General features: G+C 40.0%; 1 protein-coding gene across 1 annotated transcript; it reads right to left on the bottom strand.

Annotated features, from left to right (window-relative positions):
- Positions 1-11,625: 11,625 nt before the first annotated feature.
- On the bottom strand, positions 11,626-20,878 carry LOC106942693 (beta-1,3-galactosyl-O-glycosyl-glycoprotein beta-1,6-N-acetylglucosaminyltransferase 4-like). The gene is made up of 2 exons (XM_015026020.1): positions 20,339-20,878; positions 11,626-13,565 (listed from the first exon to the last, which is right to left on the bottom strand). The coding sequence occupies exon 2, from the start codon at positions 13,562-13,564 to the stop codon at positions 12,266-12,268; it is 1,299 nt and encodes a 432-aa protein (XP_014881506.1). The 5' UTR covers position 13,565; positions 20,339-20,878; the 3' UTR covers positions 11,626-12,265.
- Positions 20,879-21,114: the final 236 nt, after the last annotated feature.

Genomic DNA, 21,114 nt, shown 5'->3' with positions numbered 1-21,114 from the left:
GACTGGAACAGCTCAGACACTTGGCTACACGTCGTGATAGCTGGATGCAATATTTGCTTCTGTTTCATGTTTTTAAATGTTTCGTCACGGTTAAAACCTTCTGTGTCACTTTGACCAGAGGCGCCTCTGTTACTGTCTGCGTTAGCCATCTTCAAAACAGGGACCTTGAGTCTGCAGCTGCACAAAAACAATCGAGAAAAATTGCAAAATGTCCGTTTTTGGTTGATTGTGCGCTGCATTCAACTTCTGTGCAGCACAAATCCAGAGCAAATGTCCAGAAAACTGAAAAGCAGCTGAAACACTGAGCTCCTTTAAATTAAAGCTAAACCCTCAGTTGTTTAGAGTTGCGTTAGATTAATAACTGGAACACTGACGATTGCATTTGAAGCATATTTGATGATGATTATTCTTTGAGGAAAATTTTATGTCGGTTTCTTGTTTCATGGTTGGCTGCTGTGTTGTGTTTTGATCATGTGAAGCACTTTGAAATTGACTTGACTTTCTTTTCACACTTTTGCATATCGGGTTTCTCCTTTTAGTGGTGAAAGAAGACACAGTGTCATTGGGAAATAATGCAGACGTAACACCTGTCTGCCACAACTTCTGAGTCAGACTGACTCTGACCCATAGAGAGCCATCCAGACGTTTCCTCCAACAGAAAGTTGCGATTGTATGATAAACGGTGAAATGTGAAATAAAGGTGTGTTCTAAAAGGGCTAGACCTAGCATGTCATAATCGTGGTATGAAATGAAGCAAGTTGTCAAACGCATCAGTAGCACCTATTATAAGCATGTGATGAAACCTTTTATGGAATGGGGAACAGAGAGTAACATTTGTGTTTTTCATCTAGATGAACAGGGAGGAGTAGAACAGATGAGTGTGTGGTCAGCGTAGGATTCTGCTGGTAAACGACTTGCCATGCAAGTTGTGCTTGATTCCTGTTGCTGAAGAAGAGGAAACGCTCCAACTTGTTCATCTGCCTGTTGTGAGCTGCTCTTCTGCCGGTGTGACGAGGCCTGACATGACCAAGACCGACAGACAACGTCTGTCTCTCCGCAGCGTTTAGGAGGCGCCTTCTGACGCTGGTCATCAACACCACCCTAAAAAAAGATCAGCTGCCGTCTTCCCTCCCTTAATGACCAGAACTCTCTGTCACGACGCAACTTTCCGGTGGACTGTACTCACCCAGGACACATGGCGTTTGAGTTTTTATTTTAATGATTTATTCCAATGAATACTTTCTTTTGAAGTGTGCAATATACAAATTTGCAATGCTTCTACATTGTACGTTCGCACAATGGAAAATAACAAATTATCTAATCTTTTATAAACTTTGGTTGTCTTGTAGAAGAACTGTGGTGTGAGCTATAGAGAAGAGAGCGAAGAAATATGTCCCAGTAGAAGTCAAAGTCAGAACTATTTTGCACATCATTCAGTCCTGAAATGTTCTTACTTCTTCCCTCCTCCAGACGCAGCCGAGCCTTTGCTGTCCTCCTCTCAGGCACTCGGGGTTAAACCATGATTTATGAGCCAACACAGTCACTCATGATTGTGGAGCAAAGACGGTTCCGTCGTCTCCTCCCCTCTGGAAACTCTCGCACTGACTCTGTTTTTTCTTTTTTTTCTCCCTTCTTTTTGTGCTTTGAAGGTTTTGAAACATGGCATTCCTAATGAAAGGCCTCTTTCTCAACTGCTATTGTGACTAAAGCCAGTGTGCAGCTGAAACTAAATATTTGCACTGACTGTGAAAGGAGAACTTTTGTTTTTTACTCGCCGTCGGACAGTAAGCAAACTCAATCCTGTTTTAGTAAAATAGAAACCAATATTATGTCTGTTTGCTCAGTTTTATAACAATGAAGCTTGGAAGCTGAGGGGGAAATGTGCCTATGGGTTCTTTTTTTTACATACAATGTATTTGTGTGTTTACATAAATACAGTGTAAATACACATCTGCTCTCGACTCTGCAGGTTCACATAAACGTGGATGTGCTGTGAATATTAAAGTCTGTACATCTAAAATTGAATATGGAAGGCACAGATGACAAAAAAGAAAAGTTTTGTCAAGAAAATGCCATGTTCAAGAGGAGTTGGACGAATCCCATTTGGTATTGATTTAAGGATTATTCTGCTTTTATAGGCCGTTTGGCAACCCAGCCCTACTGCACACAGCAGCACAGTGGCTCTCTACCATGACATTAGCAAAGAGAACTACAGTAGGATCTTATCTCATTGTGTGTTTGTATTTTGCGATTTATTTTGTGTTTATCTTTTCTTTTTTTCTTTGTTCAATGTGTGCCAATGTAAACAGACAGCAGGGTGTTTCCCAGAGCAGCTGTGGTGTGTACAACATTCTCAAGCTCTAAAATCTTAAACTGGTTTGAGATTTTAAACATTGTCAAAATGATTTAAAATCAACTTCTGTTAGATTTTAAATCATAATCTAACACAAATGGGTTTAAATGGTTATTGTTAGTGTGTTGTTTGTTATTGCAAACAACACACTTGTAGAGCAGTTTACTGGACAACATAACCGTTAGCTAGGGCAGAACAGCACCACTTTAAATTTTTTTTTTTTTTTGCTAAGGCAGCTTCATGTCATCTGCTCCCGTTGTTAACTTTTACTTTGCTCAGTAGATTACAGGATGGATTATTTTCTCCTGAAGGTTTGTTTGTGTAGATTCCTGGAGCTCAAGCCTGACGATCACCAACTTACTGTGTGGTTTGTGTGTGCGCGTTCACACTGCGTGTTGTAATGATCCCACAAAAAACAACGGCACAACGTTACAAAAATAACAACAAAAAGAAAGCGAACATAAAACATGTCTTTTGTGGACGTAGTAATGAAACAAATATCACCAACCCATTCAAATGTTACACAGCTCTAGCATGAAAGGTCTTTTCTTCTCGCTTTTTTTTTTTCCAAATAATGTTTTTCATTAAAATGCAATTCTAGAATTAGTTTTTGTCTCATGCATAAAAATTTCACTCATGTCTCCATTTGTTTTCTTACTGTTTGTTTTTAACCTAATAAAAGTAGTTCGTCTTCATGGCGAACCTCAGGGTTGTGTTTTGGAGCCACTGTTATTTCTGTTTTACGTGCTAAAAATGCCACTACTATGCAGGTGAGATCCAGTTGTACAACTCCTTTACGCAGTGATTCGACTGTATAAGAAGTTGAATGGGTAAAAAAAAAAATCTTCTCTGGCTGAATGAAGACGTCTCTGAAACCTCAGTTTCTTCTCCTGAAAGGTATAAAACTAATAACGCAAACTGATTTCACTCTACTTCAGTGTTCTCAATTCCTGTTTTCAAGAACCACAGCCCTGCATTTTTGCATTTTTTTTTTTTTTTTGGTGTTTTCTTTTTGCCGCACACCTGACTCGAATACGTGGGTGGCTGACATGCTTCTGCAGCACATTGTGGCATGCAGAGGAGGTCATGCAATCATGCATGAACTGAGAAACGCTGCCCTAGATGATAATGTTCCATCTTCGGTTCGCCTATTTTACACATCTTTTTTATCATTTACATTTATAGGCATCATATAGATAAAGCTTTGCCTGCCAGATAAAGACAGACAGGCGATAAGTTGTGACATAAAAGGCTTCTGTGGAATGTAATTTCTGTAAGAAGCCTAGAAACTCCTGTCATCCTCTGGAAAGTCCACATTTCTGCTCTTCAGTTTCATTTCTGTGAAAGCACTACTCTTACAATTCCCAGTTGGCCTTTGAAACCCTCTGTTACATTAGAGTTGATTTGGTGTGGTTTTTTTTTTCTTCACTCACATTACTGCCAGCTTCAAGACAACACTGTAATCTGTTTTACTGGAAATTAAATTAAACTGGTGGTTCTCATGCTCTTGGTCAGTACTGCACAGGGGTCAACGGGTCGTAGCTGTGACATGTGTAACACTGAGCTGGAACTAAAGGATCGCTCACATGTTGCTGACTGCGCAGTTTAGATGTTATTTTATGCTGCGGGAGTCCAGGTGTTGTTGTCTTTTCAGCGTTTAAACAACCAAGAAGCCTCATCAGTTATCGATTGAAGGGCAGATAAACATATGTGTCTGAGGAAAACCGACACCTGATGGCACTGCTGGTGGATGCTGGTTCAACATTCTCACACCAGGTCGTTTTACTCCCATCAGAAACTCCCAGATAATAAATTATTTACTCAAACGCGGTGAGCCTTCTGGATTTCTTGTGTGCAGTGATCAGTGTTTGCTAAGTTGACTTCTTATGTAAGATTAAAACTGTACACATCCACAGCGTAGGAAGACTGCATGCTATGCAAAGTGAACGGTGTTGATGGCAAACTCACACCAGCTACCAGGAAAAAACATGTTCATTTCCATTTTACCAACAGGATGTTTAAAAGGGTTTTGTTGACTGTTTTCTGTTGCTTTGGAAATAAACTTCCTCATTTTAGTTTGAAGGGACATTATCATCTGTTTTTCACCCACCTAGTGCCCTTTCATAGCACAATCAAATGACTGTTTTACCTAACCATCATCTTATGGACGTACAGCTGAAGGGGCCCAGCTGTAGCTATGGTACCGATCGCTTGTGTAACAGGAATATACAAGCGATGACCGATCAGACAGAAGAAGTCTGATCGGTCATCCAAGGTCAAGGAGCAGCAGCCCAAAGATCCACTGAGAGTCTGGAAGAGCGACAGAGATCCATGGATTAGTTGGGTAAATGGACTCCCATTTATACTATGCAGTGCCATTCTAGTCAGACTGAGCACTCAGACACACACACACATGCACGCACACGCACACACACACACACACACACTCAAACTTGTAGGTAATGTGAGTTTTAGTGGTTTGCTCAAGTGTACAGTGACACGCATCGGAGGTGGAAACTGCAATGAAATCCATCCGTCCGTCGCAGATCCAACAGCTGGTGAAGAAGCTGACATTTAAATTGGGGTTTTATTTCAGAATCAGATCCTGAGGCTAGAAAGCGACTCGTTGACGCTACTTTTATGTCTGTTCTGGATTACGGTGACAGTTTATACAGGCATGCTTCTCTTAAATGTCTTTGTTCACGTCAAGATTTATAACATGCTTAAAGGTTTTACAGATCGTTGCACATCATACACCTGGGATGGATGGACGGCCTTGGATTCTGTCATTGGCATATTTTTTATTTGTAAGACCATACTGAAACTTCTTCCTCCATATTAGTCAGCCTATAAAAAAAACAAAGTCGAACGGAGGATGCTCTCTTCATCGTGAGAACTTTTTTTTTTTTACATTTGGTCCGAACTGATCTTGAGGAGAAATCTTTTCTGCTACCATCTTGCAGAAACACACAAACCTGAAGGTGCTGTTGTCACCAGATGCTTTTAAGGCAGTTCTTACTGATTTGGAGTCTGTGAATGTTTTGAGGAAACTTTCAGCTAATTTATTGATGATGATGTTAACTTTTCCTGTTTTTGCCGTGAAATTTCAGTAAACTCTGCCTGTCTTAGTCAGGTTGACAGACATTTTTTTTTATCTCAGTGGGATTTTCCTGGTGAAATAAAGGTTAATAATAATAGTCAAAGTTTGCATTGCAGTGGGATTGAAAAAAGACATAGAAAGAGAATGAATACTTTTACACAACATTATATGTTTTTTATGTTTTGTCATGTATTGTTAAATTAGAGTTTATCAGAGAGGTGAACACTTCGAAGTGGCTAAACTGGCTGACTAATGGAGCCATTGCTAAATTGAAACTTTATCTTAAACAGGTGACACACTGCAGTGTGCTTCCTCTTAGCTAAACCTGTGATGTAGTTTCACTAAGCAGAGCCAAACAGGAAGTCGAAGTGTCTTGGTAACACAACAGAACCAAGCCAACCTGAAAACATTCTGCTGTCCCAATTCGAGCTGATGCACATCTCAAGTTTTGAGACTTGGCGCAAATTTAATGTCGACCAAAACCGATTTGTCTTTGAGTAATTTACGTTGCCTTCAGTAATGCTCTTTGACTTGTGTGAATTGTAATGTTTTATATTTCCACATTTCAGAAGCGTCTCCCCTCCCACCCCCCCACCCACTCCAGGGCTCATTTCTGCTTTGTCGTTACATTTAATGTCTCTTGTTTATCTTGCTTTATTTTTCTTTGAGACATTTTTACTTGTATTTCTTCCTGTTGTGCTGAGTTTACCGGCCTTCTGTGTGTGTAAATAGCTGGGATGCCTCGCTCTACATTCGCGCCCTCCCTCTAACCACTGCAACCACAAGCCCAGCATTGTGTTCAAGCTTCAAAACATGATGGTGCATTTAAACATTTATGCTGTGTTCACATAGAGGGAACTTTTTCTTTCCCCTCCCCCCATCTTTCTCTGCGCATATCAGATGAACACAAATTTGCACATAAGTGGCTTCTTTGCAAATTAGTTCAGAGGAAGAGTGACGCGGTGTCCGCCGCTTATTCAAGACGATCATCCAGATGTTTTCAGAACCATAAAGTGAAATTGTTTCAGTGATTCGGTTCACAAAGCTCTGCTCATTTCTGTGATTTAGAATATAGCTAATGAACAACCAGAATTCAGCTTCTAAGAAAACTCAATGAATCGAGTTTATTTGCATAGCATATGTCAGCGATAAGGCGGTTCAAAGTGCTTTGCATCATAAAAACACAAGAATAGGAGGTCATAAAAATGATATACAGTCAAATCTTGAGAAACGGCCTTATATTGTGACCGGTTCCCTCATCAAAATAATCACTGCACATCAAATATGTTGACCAATGTTTCATTTGTTATGGTGAAAAAAAAAAATCTAAGTCGGTGGGTTTTTTGCTTTGATTTGAAGGAGCTCAGTGTTTCGGCTGTTCTGCAGTTTTCTGGATTTGTGCTGCACAGAAATTGAATGCAGTTTACAAAAACTAGGTTGATTGCAAAATTGAGAAAAATTTAGCAATTTTTCTTGATTGCTTTCGTGCAGCTGCTACACCCAGACAGTAACAGAGGCGCCTCTGGTCAAAGTGACACAGAAGGTTTTAACCGTGACGAAACATTTAAAAACATGAAACGGAAGCAAATATTGCATCCAGCTATCACGACGTGTAGCCAAGTGTCTGAGCTGTTCCAGTCGGTCGTTGCACCATGGTAACATATTGCATTGCTTTCAGTCCATTTGTTATGTTTCTACATAGGCTGAAAAAATGAATCCAGAATCAGAAATGCTTTGATGCAAATTTGATTGATTTCAGGACATTTTTCCCCCCCAACTCTGGCTGAAATCTTAAATGCTGTACATATTCCAGTAATTACCAAATTGAGTAAAGGCTTGAAATGTGTAACAATTATCAAAGAAAAAAAAAGAATAATTTTGATATTTAGAACTGAATCACTGAAACAGACAAACTGTTTGACGATATCTGAATTTACTTATAGAAACTTTAGACAGAACTGAACCTGATTCAGATCCTTATTTTTGTCACATGCAGCCTGACACAAATGCACAATTTGTTGTTGAAAAGGTTGATGCACAGAGTGTTTATAACGTGTGTCTTTTCACATATTTTCATGTTTGTTTTTCAGCTGTTTGTTTATTATTTCACCCACTTTACCTGGACTGAACTGAACAGAAGCTCCTTGAGCCATTTATTCGCCTCGTCCCCCCCAGACGGCTCCCGTCGACACCAAGGTAACCTGACCTTTGATAAGTGTGAGAAAAATAGACGTGTGTTTAAACCAGCATGTTATAAATGCAAGTTCCTCCTCAGTGACGGTAAGTGAATGATTTGTGGTTCAGAAAAAAAAAAAGGAAAAAACAAACCCAATCAGTTGGGTGAGAGGCAGCAAGTGAGAAAACAAACCTAAAAGAAGAAACAAAGATAAAGACACAACAGAACATGAGGTATAAACTACTGATATTAAGAAGGTCATCAGATCTAATGCCACCATCGTACTTGGACACAGATAGATAAAGTGTGCAAAAGTGCATTTGTGTTGGCTCATACCAAAGTATGGACTTTGGGCTGAACAGTTAATAAATAAACATTTTGCAGATAAAAATCTGGGAAGTGTGATTTTTTTTTTCTCCACCTTTCGTTTCAACTACTAGATTTTTCCATCTAACTGAAGTTTTTCTCACCTATTCTTCTATGCAAACCAGCTCAAGCACCGTGAAGCTGCCCAAAATGATCTGTAAACAGTCAATTTGAAGTCTTGCCACCGATTTTCAGTTGAATTTAGGTCTGGACTTTGACTGGGCCACTCTAAAACATGAACATTCCTCCATCTGAACCCATCCCATTATAGCACTGGCTGTATGTTTGGGTCGTTGCCTCTGTCTTGGGTCTGTTGCAGCCTCTAATACTTTTATTTTATTTATTTATTTTATTTATTTGTTTATAACACTTAAAAATAAAGGCCAACTTTGATCTACTTTGGTTCCATTGATCTTCCCGTCAATCCGGCTGCCACCATGCTTTCGTGTTGAGGTAGGTGTGTTCAGTGGTTAATTTTTTATTTTTTTTTTCCAACAGACATTGCACTTTTAATGTACCTGAACTGTGGATTTCCTGAAACAGAACTAGGACTGTCATGTGACTCTTGGCTTCTCTGGTAACTTTGCTTGTGAGTTATTTTAAAGTCACAGTTTTTATAATTTTCCACTTCCAAGCTGAACCAGGGCAGGATGCCTGGCCGACCCTGATACCGAGGTCAGCCCACGTTCAACTCTACGAGCAGCTCAGTGTTATGCAATGACTTCAGTATATAGAAATAACAATTCAATGGAAGGAGGTGAACTTTGAGATAAACGCTGCCTGTGGAGATGAAACAACTCTTCTTCAAATAAACAGGTCGTATGAACCCATCCAATCACTGAATAGATGCTTAGAACAGATAAACATGTGGATGTGCCAAAACTTTCTCCAGCTGAACAGAAACAAAACTGAAGTTATTATCTTTGGACCTAAAGAGGAGCGAACTAGAGTCAATGCACAGCTTCAGTTATTACAACTTCAATGTCACATGCTGTTTTTATTTTGATTTTTAAGTATGTAAAGCAGCCTTGCTGCTGAAATGTGCTATACAAATAAAATTTGATTGATTGATTGATTGATTAACTGAAAACCAGAAATGAGGCCCGAAACCTGGGAGTAGTGATGGACTCTGACCTGAACCTTCAGAGCCACATTAAGACAGTCACAAAGTCGGCCTTCTATCACCTGAAGAACATCTCCAGGATTAGACGACTAATGTCTCAGCACGATCTAGAGAAACTCATCCATGTGTTTATCTTTAGTCGCATTGATTACTGCAACAGCGTCTTCACAGGTCTGACTAACAAATCAATCCTCCAGCTGCAGATGATCCAGAACGCTGCTGCTGCTCGCGTTCTCACTAAAACCAGGAAGAACCAGTTCCAAAATCCTTACACTGTCTCCCTCAGAGAATAGACTTTAAAACACTGTTGGTAGTTTATAAATCACTGAACGGTTTAGCACCACAACACATTAGAGATCTGCTGTCGTATCATCAATTCAAGAACACTCAGCTGTTCTGGTTCTGGTCTACCCTCAATCCCCAGAATCAGAAGCAAATGAAGAGAAACTACAAATCTTATTAAAACACATTCAATGTGAAAAACCAAAGCAGCTCAAGACATCAGCTAGGAAGTGAGAGTTTGCACAGAAAGGAGTCTTTCAAATGGGAAATGGCAGAGGTGTGTGTGTGTGTGTGTGTGTGTGTGTGTGTGTGAGGAAGACAGGCTACAAACCTTGCACCAGTTCTGTCAGGAGGAATGGCCCAAATTCCATCAGGCTATTGAGAGAATCTCACTGAAGGAAACCCAAACCTGACCGAGACGTCCTCAGTAGGGCTGCAGGATTACTGGAAAAAAATTCAGGTAACACTTTATTTGAAGGGGTGTTCATAAGGCTGACATGACACTGTCATAAACATGACATAACACCTGTCATGAATATAAAGAAGTCTTTATGAATGTTTATGACAGTTATCATGAAGTGCCATTCGGTAAATAATGACACTTTTAATGCAAATTTACTCTAAAAGTTGCATTGAAAGTCCATTAAAAATGCCAACTTTGCATTAAATTATAATTAAAAAATCATGCAAAGTTGGCACTTTTAATGGACTTTTAATGCAACTTTTAGAGCAACTTTGCATTAAAAGTGTCATTATTTACCGAATGACACTTTATGACAACTGTCATAAACATTCATAAAGACTTCTTTATGTTCATGACAAGATGTTATGTCATCTTTATAACAGTGTCATGTCAGTTTTATGCACTCCCCTTCAAATAAAGTGTCACCAAAACTCACAGTGACTTTTTTTTTTTTTTTTTTTTTTACCAACCCTGCGATATACGTATGAAAAACGGAGTGAATTTTCAACAGATTTCCTGAAGAGGACCTTATGGCTGCCATCTTGTCAACGGTTAACCTGCTGCTTTTTCAGAACACAACTAGTACGTTTATTTTGTGTATTTGAGAGTTATTCTGATTGCTGTTGGAGATATTATTAGTGAATATTGCAATGACAACATCAGCTGTCATATATGCACATTTTCTTCTGTCTTCTCATTTTCATCTTCCATCACTCTGTGACCTTTAACCTATTTGGCAATTTTATTTATGTCCGACGGCAGCTGGAATATATTAACCAACAACGATTTCCCTTCTGATCATACTTTGCAATAAGAATAATGCACACACTGATACTGCGACCCCATTCCTGAGTCGCTGTCTTTCCAACTGTCTTTTAAAGCTAATTGGACATTTAGTTTCACAGCACCGCTCACAGTGACGATGTGAAGAATGAAACCTTTCATGATGTTGTTTCTGCAACCACATAAAAAATGTGACAAGCACTTCTCATAAAAAAAAAAAAAAAACTTTGATCAGACCAAAAAGAGGGTGCCTGGATTAAAACCAAACAGCAGTGAACAGGAGCAATTTATGTATTCATATTCGAGTGTTTTTACACTTTAGATTGCAAATTTTTACTGTGATCATTTGGTTTCAACTATGGAAAAAGAAAACCCACTCCATTGTGCAGTTTTTTATTACTTTTAAATGGTTTAGTGAGTGCTGTTTACTGATCTAATAAAATGACTTTATATAACCAGCTCATCAGAAGCTAAATTATCTCGCCGCTTTTTGCCCACAGCTCTCCCAGTGAGACTCACGGCGAAATCTCCCCGTGTCAGATTTAGAAGTCCAGTGAACGGCTCCTGCTTTAGATGTGGACGTTTTAGAGGACTGTTGACGGACACGATAAATCAACTTAAAGAGTGAAACTGCATGGACAGGCTGGGGGAGATCGGGTGACATCCCAGGACGGTTTTCAATAGCGAGAGTTTTGCCTAATTTGCACATATTTGCATCAATCGACACTTTTTACCCCCTAAACTCTGTTAAAGTTTCCTCCTTGGCAAGTAGAAGACACTATTAGCATTAAAGAAAAGAAAACTAGTATTTTTCATTCAGGACTTGCGTTTTTGTTTGTGTCTATTGTGCCTATTGCTTTAAACTGTATTCATAGTCCTGCTATTCAGTAATACCTGCAAGGATGTACAGTATGTTCAGTATTTCTTTACGTCTTCCTCAGCCATAAATGTACATTTCAGATCATCCAAGTACTGTATATCTGGTTAGAATAATACTTTATTCAATAAATAGTAACACTTCAGAACTGACTTTGATGATTTATTCATAGTCAACATTGTGCAACCCAAGTCTTCAATAATAATTTAATCATGTTTAAATGTTTTCAAAGCACTGGAAATCTATTGCTGTTCCATCAATGCTCAAAATCTTTCATAAAGCATTTTGAAAAGATACAGAGTTGAAAAGTCCACAATCACAGTGACATAGAAAGTAGCTGGTCCCTGAACTTGATTGTAGATGTAGTTTTTCTCTCCTTCATTAAACAACATATGCTCGAGGTTCCTAGATTTGTGACAGAGAGAAATCTATAATCCAAGGAGAAAGGATGGAGTGTTTCTAAACAAAAAAATAGGAATGGATGTAGCAAAGCGCAGAATGTAGAAAAAAATAACTAACACAATCCTATAGTACGCATATTTGTGTGTATGTCTTAGTTTCTGATCGACACAAAAGCTCCTTAGTGGGTGTCCTGTCAGACCGTCAGTTCCCGAAACCACACAAATAAAAGAAAAAAACTCATAGAAGTGCACGTGACCCCACCGGACTTGTGTGGTCCAATGGACTTTGTCTCTTAAGATTGTGGGGCAATTAAAAGAAAAGTCAACAGCCATCATTTTAGCTAACCTTTTGGGCACGTCAACGTTGTCCCTTTCTGAAACAACTTCTGCTTCTCCTCCAGTTTCTCCTCAAGGCACTGAAGAAGGATGGGATCCACTTTGGGATCGAACTTGTTGGCAAACCAGTGACCGTAGTTGAGCAGCCAGTGCAGTTCGGCCGCCCCAAAAATGCAAACGCTGCGGACGTGCTGCCCCGAGCACGGCGGGTAAAGGTTCTCCTCCAGGTACTGCCACTTCACAAGCCTCGTCTTGCTCATCAGGTCTGTGATGTCGGGCTGGGACCTGGGCACCTCCCCGGGAACGCCCGGCAGTCGCACAAGTGTGGCCCAGAAGTGTTCGTCTGGAGAGTAGGTGTCCTCCGACCAGGCCAGGAAGTCCCTCACTACAGCCGACGAGTTCATGAACTGGATAAACTCCCGCGAGAGCACAAAGTAGGCATTGCCGATGAACATCTCTATGTTGTGCGGCGGTGGAGACTTTGCTTGCTGTGTTTTCACCGGAAGTTTCTTATACTCAAAACTGGCGTCCTGCAGCTCGTAGCGGTACAGAAACCGCTGCTTCTTGTGCTCACTGGGTCGACTCGTCTCCAACATGCTGGAGCCTTTCAGCCCCCTCAGCTCTGACACCAGCTCCATGTTGGACTTCAGCGGGAAGTCCTGGCCGCAAAGGTTGATGACGTACTTCCACTTGAACTCCGATGTCAGAAGGTCCGACAAGCAGTTGAGGTCGGCCTTCAGGCGGCTGATGCTTGCGTAGAAAACGGTCTCGAGTTTGCTGGAGATGAAGACGTTGGGCAGGCAGCTGGACAAACCCTTCATGGCGGCAACGAACTGAGCCGACGACTTCTTGTCATAGTGTATGCAATAGATGTTGTTGGGAGAGTACACCGCCCTGAGGAGTCTCTCCACCATCCACGCATTTTTATGTACAACCAAAGAGTACGCAATGGGAAAAATCTTCTCTTCCTCGGAAACACACAAATCATCATAACCCCTGATCTTCCTGAAGACAGGGCAATTTCCTGTAAAGTCGATCAGACTTTCATCTTTATCTTCCACCACAGTTTTCCTTCTGATGATGAGGGATTTACCCACTTCTACTGGGTCCATGTCATAAATGGCTTTGCAGCTGATGTTGTGCTTGACAAATGACTGACTGGTTGGAGCTGGTGGAGGATCCAGGAACTCAGGGATGTAGATGTACTTGGCGCTGACCAGCAGCAGGATAATTACCGTCAGCACGGAGAGGAGGCTGGGGATGAACTTTTTCCTGAGCTTCAGCATGAACCGCTTTGCATTCATCCTGTGGGAAAACAAAACAAAACAAAAGAAACACACTTGAGGAACAGAAACCAAAACATTGAGTGGTATTTTTGATTAAAAACACAGAATAAACATTTGAAGCAAACCATTACTGTGGAATTTGTTTTCTTTTTTGGGTCTAATATGACTTGAATATTTGCACCAAGAGTCAGTAAAGTTTTAAACGGGGCCACGTTTCACCCGCTGCACTAGCCTTTCTTTTAGTCAAACTCTGTTTGCGTTTGGTATCCAAGGAGTGAATGGATTCGGTTTCAATAACACAACGTTTCTTCACCTTTTTTGAAGCCCTGCCGTAAACGTCCTTCAATCAATTATTAATGCTGGTGTGTCTCCACCAGGCTGGGAGAGCTCAGCCTCTCTTCAGCTGAAATACAGAACGTGTTTCCTACATAAGACATCCAGATGGGCAACTCAAGGCTGCAATGCCCAATTTTCAGATAGATTCAGCAATAGATTATGGCTGGGTGGTCACCTCAAATTTAAATTTATAGCTATTATTTTAAAAAAAAAAGAAAGAAAAAAAGATAAAATTCATATTATAATTTGGGGTGTGATGACATCTCATGTCATTTCCCAACTCATCCAGTTGTTTCCAGACTTCACAGTTTTCAGCAGTGAAAAAACAATACCAGAGATTAGAAGTGTAATAAAATGTCAGCATGATTCTTGTCAAGTGAAATCCATCCTGTGAAGGTCAGTCCAGACCCTGTCAGTTTGTGACTTTAAGTTTAGCTCAGTATTATGAAACCAGAATATGACTGTTTCAAGCAGGAAACACTGTTTCTGTGTTTCGGTATTATTTTAAGGCATAAAAGAAAGTAATTCTTTGTGCTGACAAATTAGGCAAATGAAAACATCCTTTGCTAGCAACACTTGTCTACAAAAACTCTTAAAGGTCTAAGTAGTAAAAAGAAACGATGAAACAACGACAGACAAGACAGGAAAGCTGACCGTTGGCGACGGTGAAGCTAGCATACACTGTAGAGCTTCCCTGAGTTGTAGTTTCTAATCAGCTAATTTTTACTGTATTGGCAAATGTTTAAACTGATCGAACCTAAACCTGATACATCTACACTCAGAGACAATTTAAAACACAGGTTGAGATTTCTGAATCTCAGTAATTCTCTTGGTGAAAACGCAAAAAGTTAGTTATTATTTTTAGCATTAAGACCAAGTTGAAGTCTAGACGAGCTCAAATAAACCACTGACTTCTCAAAGTTAAACTGAATTTTCCAGTCATTAAATATTCACTTCATCTCAGGTGCTTGTATTGTCACACCCTTATTATTAGAAAGTCATTTAAGCAAAGCTAAAATGACACCAAGAATGCTTCATCTATTTGCACATACTTTTTCAGAGGATAAATACCTTTATAATAACCTTTGTAGTTTACATTATCTTCCCAAAACAAACTTTTGAACCATCATTCTCATTCAAGTCTGACTTGATTTTTTTTTAAAAACACACCCTACAGATTATTTTAACAATGAACTCTGTTCTCCTTGTTTTAAAAATAAGAACACAGAGCAAATGATTTGGCTGCTTCTTTTAGCAATCCGGTCCCGATTGGTCCAAAAAGGATATTTCAATTCACTTCAGCAAAATCAGAGAAACCTCAAGTTGAAATTACATGAAGGTGTCATAACGTATGTCACTTTCTTTAATGAAAAATAAACAATGAACTAATAATCCAAACAGTGGACAATGCAGGAACCAATGGGAAGCCAGGAACATGAGTAGGAGCAACAGAAGGAGCCAATGAAAAACAACGAGATGAGGGAGATTATGTAAACACAAGAAGGAGTGCAAGTGACTAAGGAACCAGAGGAGTTGATGACAGGTGATTAACAACAGCTGGGGAACGGAGGAGGTAGAGGCAAAATGAGGTAATGATTAGCAGACTAAGAGTTTAAGCTTCATCTCATTCCTGTGAGCCCACAGCTCAGCGTTGCTTGGCCTTCACACCAAATCATACTGTTGATCTTTATTTTGTGTGGTGTGAGGCAACTTCCTTCTCTTTTGAACTTCCTTCTGGTTTGAATCTTTGAAGTCAAACCACTTTTAGTATTTTGCCTCTTCTCGCCACCGTGGCTTTATGTAGTGAATAATTAACTGAGTTCTTTCTGGGTCTAAACAAAGGTCCATGGATGAGAAAGTTGGCTATTCTTACGTGCTCCTGACAGTTTTTGGTGTTTGGGGCAGAGAAATCCATCCTCTATCTTTCTGGTTTCTGAGGTGCGTTCTGTTTCCCTCCTACTAATTGAAGTCATTTTTTAACAAATGACACAGAATCTTGTGGTTTGTCCTAAAGAGAACAAACCTTATGAGCTTCAGTGGAGATTAAATCTGAGATCGTTAAGATGTAGCAGTGAAAGAAAGATGCCCAGCAAGTATGTCTCACAAGATTTACCAACATACCAGAGCTGATGGCAGGATAAACTCCCACACACCCATTCCCTTGAATACATTCCTATTGCTGTAATGCATTTGGAAACCCTAACTAACTAAAATTGGGCCACTGCCTGGACTCAGCAGGGCCCAGCGCTAGCACATACAAAAACACAATGAGATTTGGCAGCTGTGCTCAGGTAGGGCATCTTCAGGACTCGCAGCATGAGACATGGCTTGAGATGCACCGAAATGCGAAATAAGACCTTACGACCAAACAGATTTGACACATTCACTCCTCTGTACCCTTCCGTCCAATCAACCAACAAAATACAGCGTATGAGAGGCAAACGGATGGCTCGGTTACAGGAGGTGAGGAGATATGATGTTGTGACACAATGCAAAGTGTGGGTTTCTTTCCTCTGACTTCAATGCCAGGCCTGAGGCAGGTTTCCTCCATTAAAATAACTCGGTTGAGATTAAAGTAAAATGTAAAGCAAGGAAGCTCGGAAACTTTGTGTAATCTTTGAAGTGTGGCTTCTAAACATTATAGGAGTGAATTACGCTGAGGTGGTGTGAAACTCAGCCTAGGTTTGAATATGGAAATGGTAAGTGGATTAAAAACGCTGTGGCATGAAAAAGGCTTGGCCACAGCAGATGTACTCTCTTCTTGTTTTATTTTTATTTTTTTGTCATATTTAAATGTTTCAGATGATCGAGCAAATTTTAATATCAGACAAAGACAACCGGACAAAATTCAAAAAGCAGTTTGTGAATAATGATTTCATTTATCAGGAAGGAAAACCCATTCCAACCTATCCAACCTTTTGAGGGAAAAAAAGAAAAAAACAAAAACTAACGGACTCCCTACAATTAATGTTGTTTAACCACAGTTTTGGGAAGATGTATTTCATTTTACTAGCTACCCCTTCGTTACATTATGAAAAATCACATCATGATCCGACAAAAAGAAATAAATAAAATCAAGAACTTAACAGAAGCAAAGTCATTGGCATCTTTTCAGTCTTGTTGGGGTTACAAACCATTTCTAAAACTTTGGGAAGCCACTGAACCCCAATGAGAGCCATCATCCACAACCGGAGAAAACGTGGGACAGTGGTCAACTTTCCCAGGGCAGCCTAAAGAAATGACTCAAAGAAAGTATTGAGAACTCATCCAGGACGTCACAAGCACTGCTGACCTTACTTGACCTTACATTTAGGGTCAAAATTTGTGGTTCAACAATAAGGCGCAAGCAGGCCAAAAAAAAAAGGGGGAGTCAAAGGAGCTTTCCGAGGCTGACCAATAAGAAGACAAAGGCCAACAGATCATTTGATCCACAAGACTTTAGGGGAAAATATTCTATATTCACTATAGACAATGATACACTGCAGATGTTCTGTCTGAAAAAAGAACACCACAGTGGTAGTATGATGGTCTTGAGTTACAATGCTTTTCAGGACCTGGATGATAAAACCATGAATTCTGCTCTCCACCTAAACACAAGCCAAAGGGTAATGGTGAGTCTGGACTGTCAACATTTGGATTTTAATCTGAGACATGCTGTGTCATGAACTTTAACGTGAATTAAAGTCATTCTGCAAAAAAATAAAAAATTTCGGCTGTCACTTATGTAATGTGCTAGCTAAATTGTGAAAGAAACTACGCTGTGAATCTCATAGCAAACTGAGTGGCTGTGAACAGCCACACAGGAAGAAGAGCCACAACATATTTGCTAGCAATAAATCCTCTTACTTCGACTTTAACTGTTTGATATTTGGAAGTGTGTCCAACACAAACTGAACATCTTCGTTCACTTCCTCTGCTGCCATCACCAACCTACAACCTTATACAGGCAGACTGCATTGGTGAAAACAACCCGGAAAGTCAACGGCATCATTCGCAACTCCTCCTTCTGTTCGCTGATTGGCCAGGATGAAACGCATCGGAATGGGACAAATCCCAGATGGCGTATTTTGTAGTGGGACAACATGTATATTTTTATATCTATCCAAGTTTTTCTATAGCGAACCATCCAGGAACAAACCAACTTTAAAAAAGAAAACTGAAACATTACAACTGTGCATTCTTGCTGACGCCTCCTGGTGAACCACAAATATTAAAGCGATGTAATTAGCTCTTCCCCAGAACAGCCCCCAAGGGCGGCACTGCCAGTTATTAGGTTCAGGGGTAAATCACCTTTTTCCACACAGGGCTTTGGCTAGCTTTCTTCTCTTCTTAAGCAAATTTGTCATTTATTCACTCGAGTTAACATTGACTGAGATTAAACTTTGACTGTTAGGAAAAATTTAAATGTGATAACACAGAAACAGAAGACAGTTGTGGGAGGGAAAATACTTTTCACATAACTGTGTGTCGCGCCCAGAGCACACAGTCCCAGTTACCCAGGTGCACTCGCAAGATACAGTGATATGAAAATCAGTAGACACCTGGAGATTAAGTGCTTTGCCCATCGACATGTGGTGAGGGAAACTGGAATGGAACTTACGTTTCCACTGAGCTCCAGCCAATCTCTTACCTAGCAAAGCTAATAAAAGAAAATTGACTTTTTAAAAATAGGTCAGAAAGGTAATAAAATCTTTTCCAACGGATTTACGACTCACATGAGAACATGGAAAACCTTCAAACATTTCAAACACATTTCAGGTACGTAAGTGAAGTGAAAAATAATGTAAACCTGTTTAGGTAAGGGGTGATTATAGGCTTAAAACAGGGTTAGGTTGTTGAAGAATAACTTCAAGCTTTGAACATCTCACATAGCTCTGTTTAGTCTGTCATAGAAGGCTGAAGGAGTATAGCGCAACTGCAAACCTGCCCAGACATGACGGTGTGTTTAATATAAAGCGGCCAAACAAACAGATAAAAAGAAGAAGCAACCGAAGAGGCTTGTGGTAACGCTAGAGGAACTGCAGCTCAGGTAGATGAATCTGTTGACAAGACAACTAACTCCACAACTCCTTAATAAAATAATCGGGGTGTCCCGATACAATTTTTTCACTTTGCAATACGATACAAATATTGCAGCTTTGAGAATTTGCTGATACTAATATTGACCCCAAAACAATATCAGGATGAATCATGCGCACTTTTTACTACTTATTTTTCCATGTGGGATGTTGGAAAAGGTTTGATCAGGTGATATTATCCAAACAGAGAACAATACGTAACAATGGCGGACTAAATACTGGAGCAGAGTCCTGTTTATATTGGAGATTCTAGATGCAGACGTAAATAATCTGATACTCGTTTTTTTTTTGGCTGAAATCGGATTGATTTTTATATCAATATCAGATCGGGACAAGTCCAAAAATAGCATTAATAAGATAGTCTTATAATGGAACAAACAAATGGAAGAAGGTGGACTGGTCAAATGAGACATACTGACACTGGACGTCTCCATGAACACACCGTCCACATGCTGAAACATGGTGGTGGCACAATGATGCTGAGGGGATGTTTTCTTCAATAGTGACAAAGAAGCTGCTTGGAGCTGATGGAAAGAAGAATTTAAACTGAGGTCGAAATTCATCTTCTAACGGTACAACATCCCTAAAATAAACCTGGTTGAGATCAAGTCATAGTCTTTTAAAAGTCTCTGAGTTGAACTGAGAATCAGAGATGTTAAACTTGCTGGTCGTATACTCTGTCAATCCGATCTAAAGGGACTTAACATATTTCACAAAAAAAAAAATGGCAAAGATTCTGGTCTCGGTGCGTTCATGAGGTAAATTCCAGGTAAACTCTTGACGTGGAATTGTTCAATAATTCCTGTTACTGGAATTCATGCAAATGCAAGTCACAGTTTTCAGGTTTTTATTTGCTAAATGACCATGGTCCTGAATCATCTTCAACTCACTTGGCTAATGATTCTCTGGTTTTGTGTTTTCCTGTCAAATGAAATCCCAGGAGAAGACGTTTCAGGTTTTGGTGGTGACATGGGGAAAAGTACGATTGTGCGACTACTTTTACTGGACTCCTGTTGCTCAGCTCATTAGTACATGGAACTGTTTGTTCTCAGGCCACAGTCTCAACAGCTGATTCAGTCCCCGGGGAAGTGCTATAATAAAGACCACAGTGAAATGTTGTCTCTGTCAGCTGCAAGATTACCAATCATTTTCAGCTTTTTTGTGGAACACCAAAATTAGCATAGTGAGAATATAAAAAGATACATTTGTTTAAACTGCCTCATATTAATATTTAACTAACAATACTTTTTATTTTATTTTATTTTATTTTATTTTTTTTACTTTTGTTAGACAAAAAAAAAATAAACGCTTCCTTCTGTTTTCATCTACCAGAACACATCTGAGATTTTTTTTGTGGGAGGGTAAACAAAACACCCACCTTACTCCGGGGTACCAGGCGCCACGTGAACCGCCTCTTCAAGTCATCCTGAAAGTTTTGGCTCAGAGTTGTGTCGAGCAGCTCCAGTGATGTGAACACTGACACTTGAAGGATCGGATCTCATAACCCGAGCTCACAGACGTCGAGAAGAAACACCAAAAGTGGTCACATCTTTCCTTCCTGCGCCCCTACACTTTCTTCAGAAAACTTCGGACCGCCGGCTCGCCACATCATTAACATTATCTTCAGAGACAAAGAGAGGAGGAAAAAAAATTCAAACAGCCTCTTTAGCTGGTGATGTCTGCGTGTCCGCGATGCGATGAGAGGGTTACGGTAACCCGGAAAGAGGGAGGATCTACAACTACACGTTGCGGAGAAGAAGATGTTGCGCCTCCCTTTTGCGGAGCCGCGGGATGATCAGATGCGCCCAGGCGTGAATAAAAGCGCCGATTCAACAAGTGGAGTTAGTAGGAAGGAAGTTCCTGAAGTCATCCTGAACTGGCTGAGGGAGACGAGTTGGTGTGACGCACAGAGGAAACCCAAAAAAAAAAGAAAAAAAAAAGAAAAAAAAGTTTTAAGGGAGGGGAGATGGGTTGATGTTTGGGTAAACCATAAAAGGAGCCAAGAGGTCTAAAGCAAAAAAAAAAAAAATAAAAATAAAAAAAAATAAGAGAGAGAGAGAGAGAGAGAGAAAGAAAAGCAAAACGGAAGAAAGAATTCGAAATACTTTATTGGTAAATGTGGGTAAAGGGAGATCATCTGCAAATAAAGGAGCG

The sequence above is a fragment of the Poecilia latipinna genome, unplaced genomic scaffold (assembly GCF_001443285.1).
Source record: "Poecilia latipinna isolate Pla-1442-1.1 unplaced genomic scaffold, P_latipinna-1.0 Scaffold4480, whole genome shotgun sequence".
In the NCBI taxonomy this organism is placed as follows: Eukaryota; Metazoa; Chordata; class Actinopteri; order Cyprinodontiformes; family Poeciliidae; genus Poecilia; species Poecilia latipinna.
Note: the sequence above shows the minus strand (reverse complement) of the source record. Positions and strands in the feature narration are given on the sequence as shown.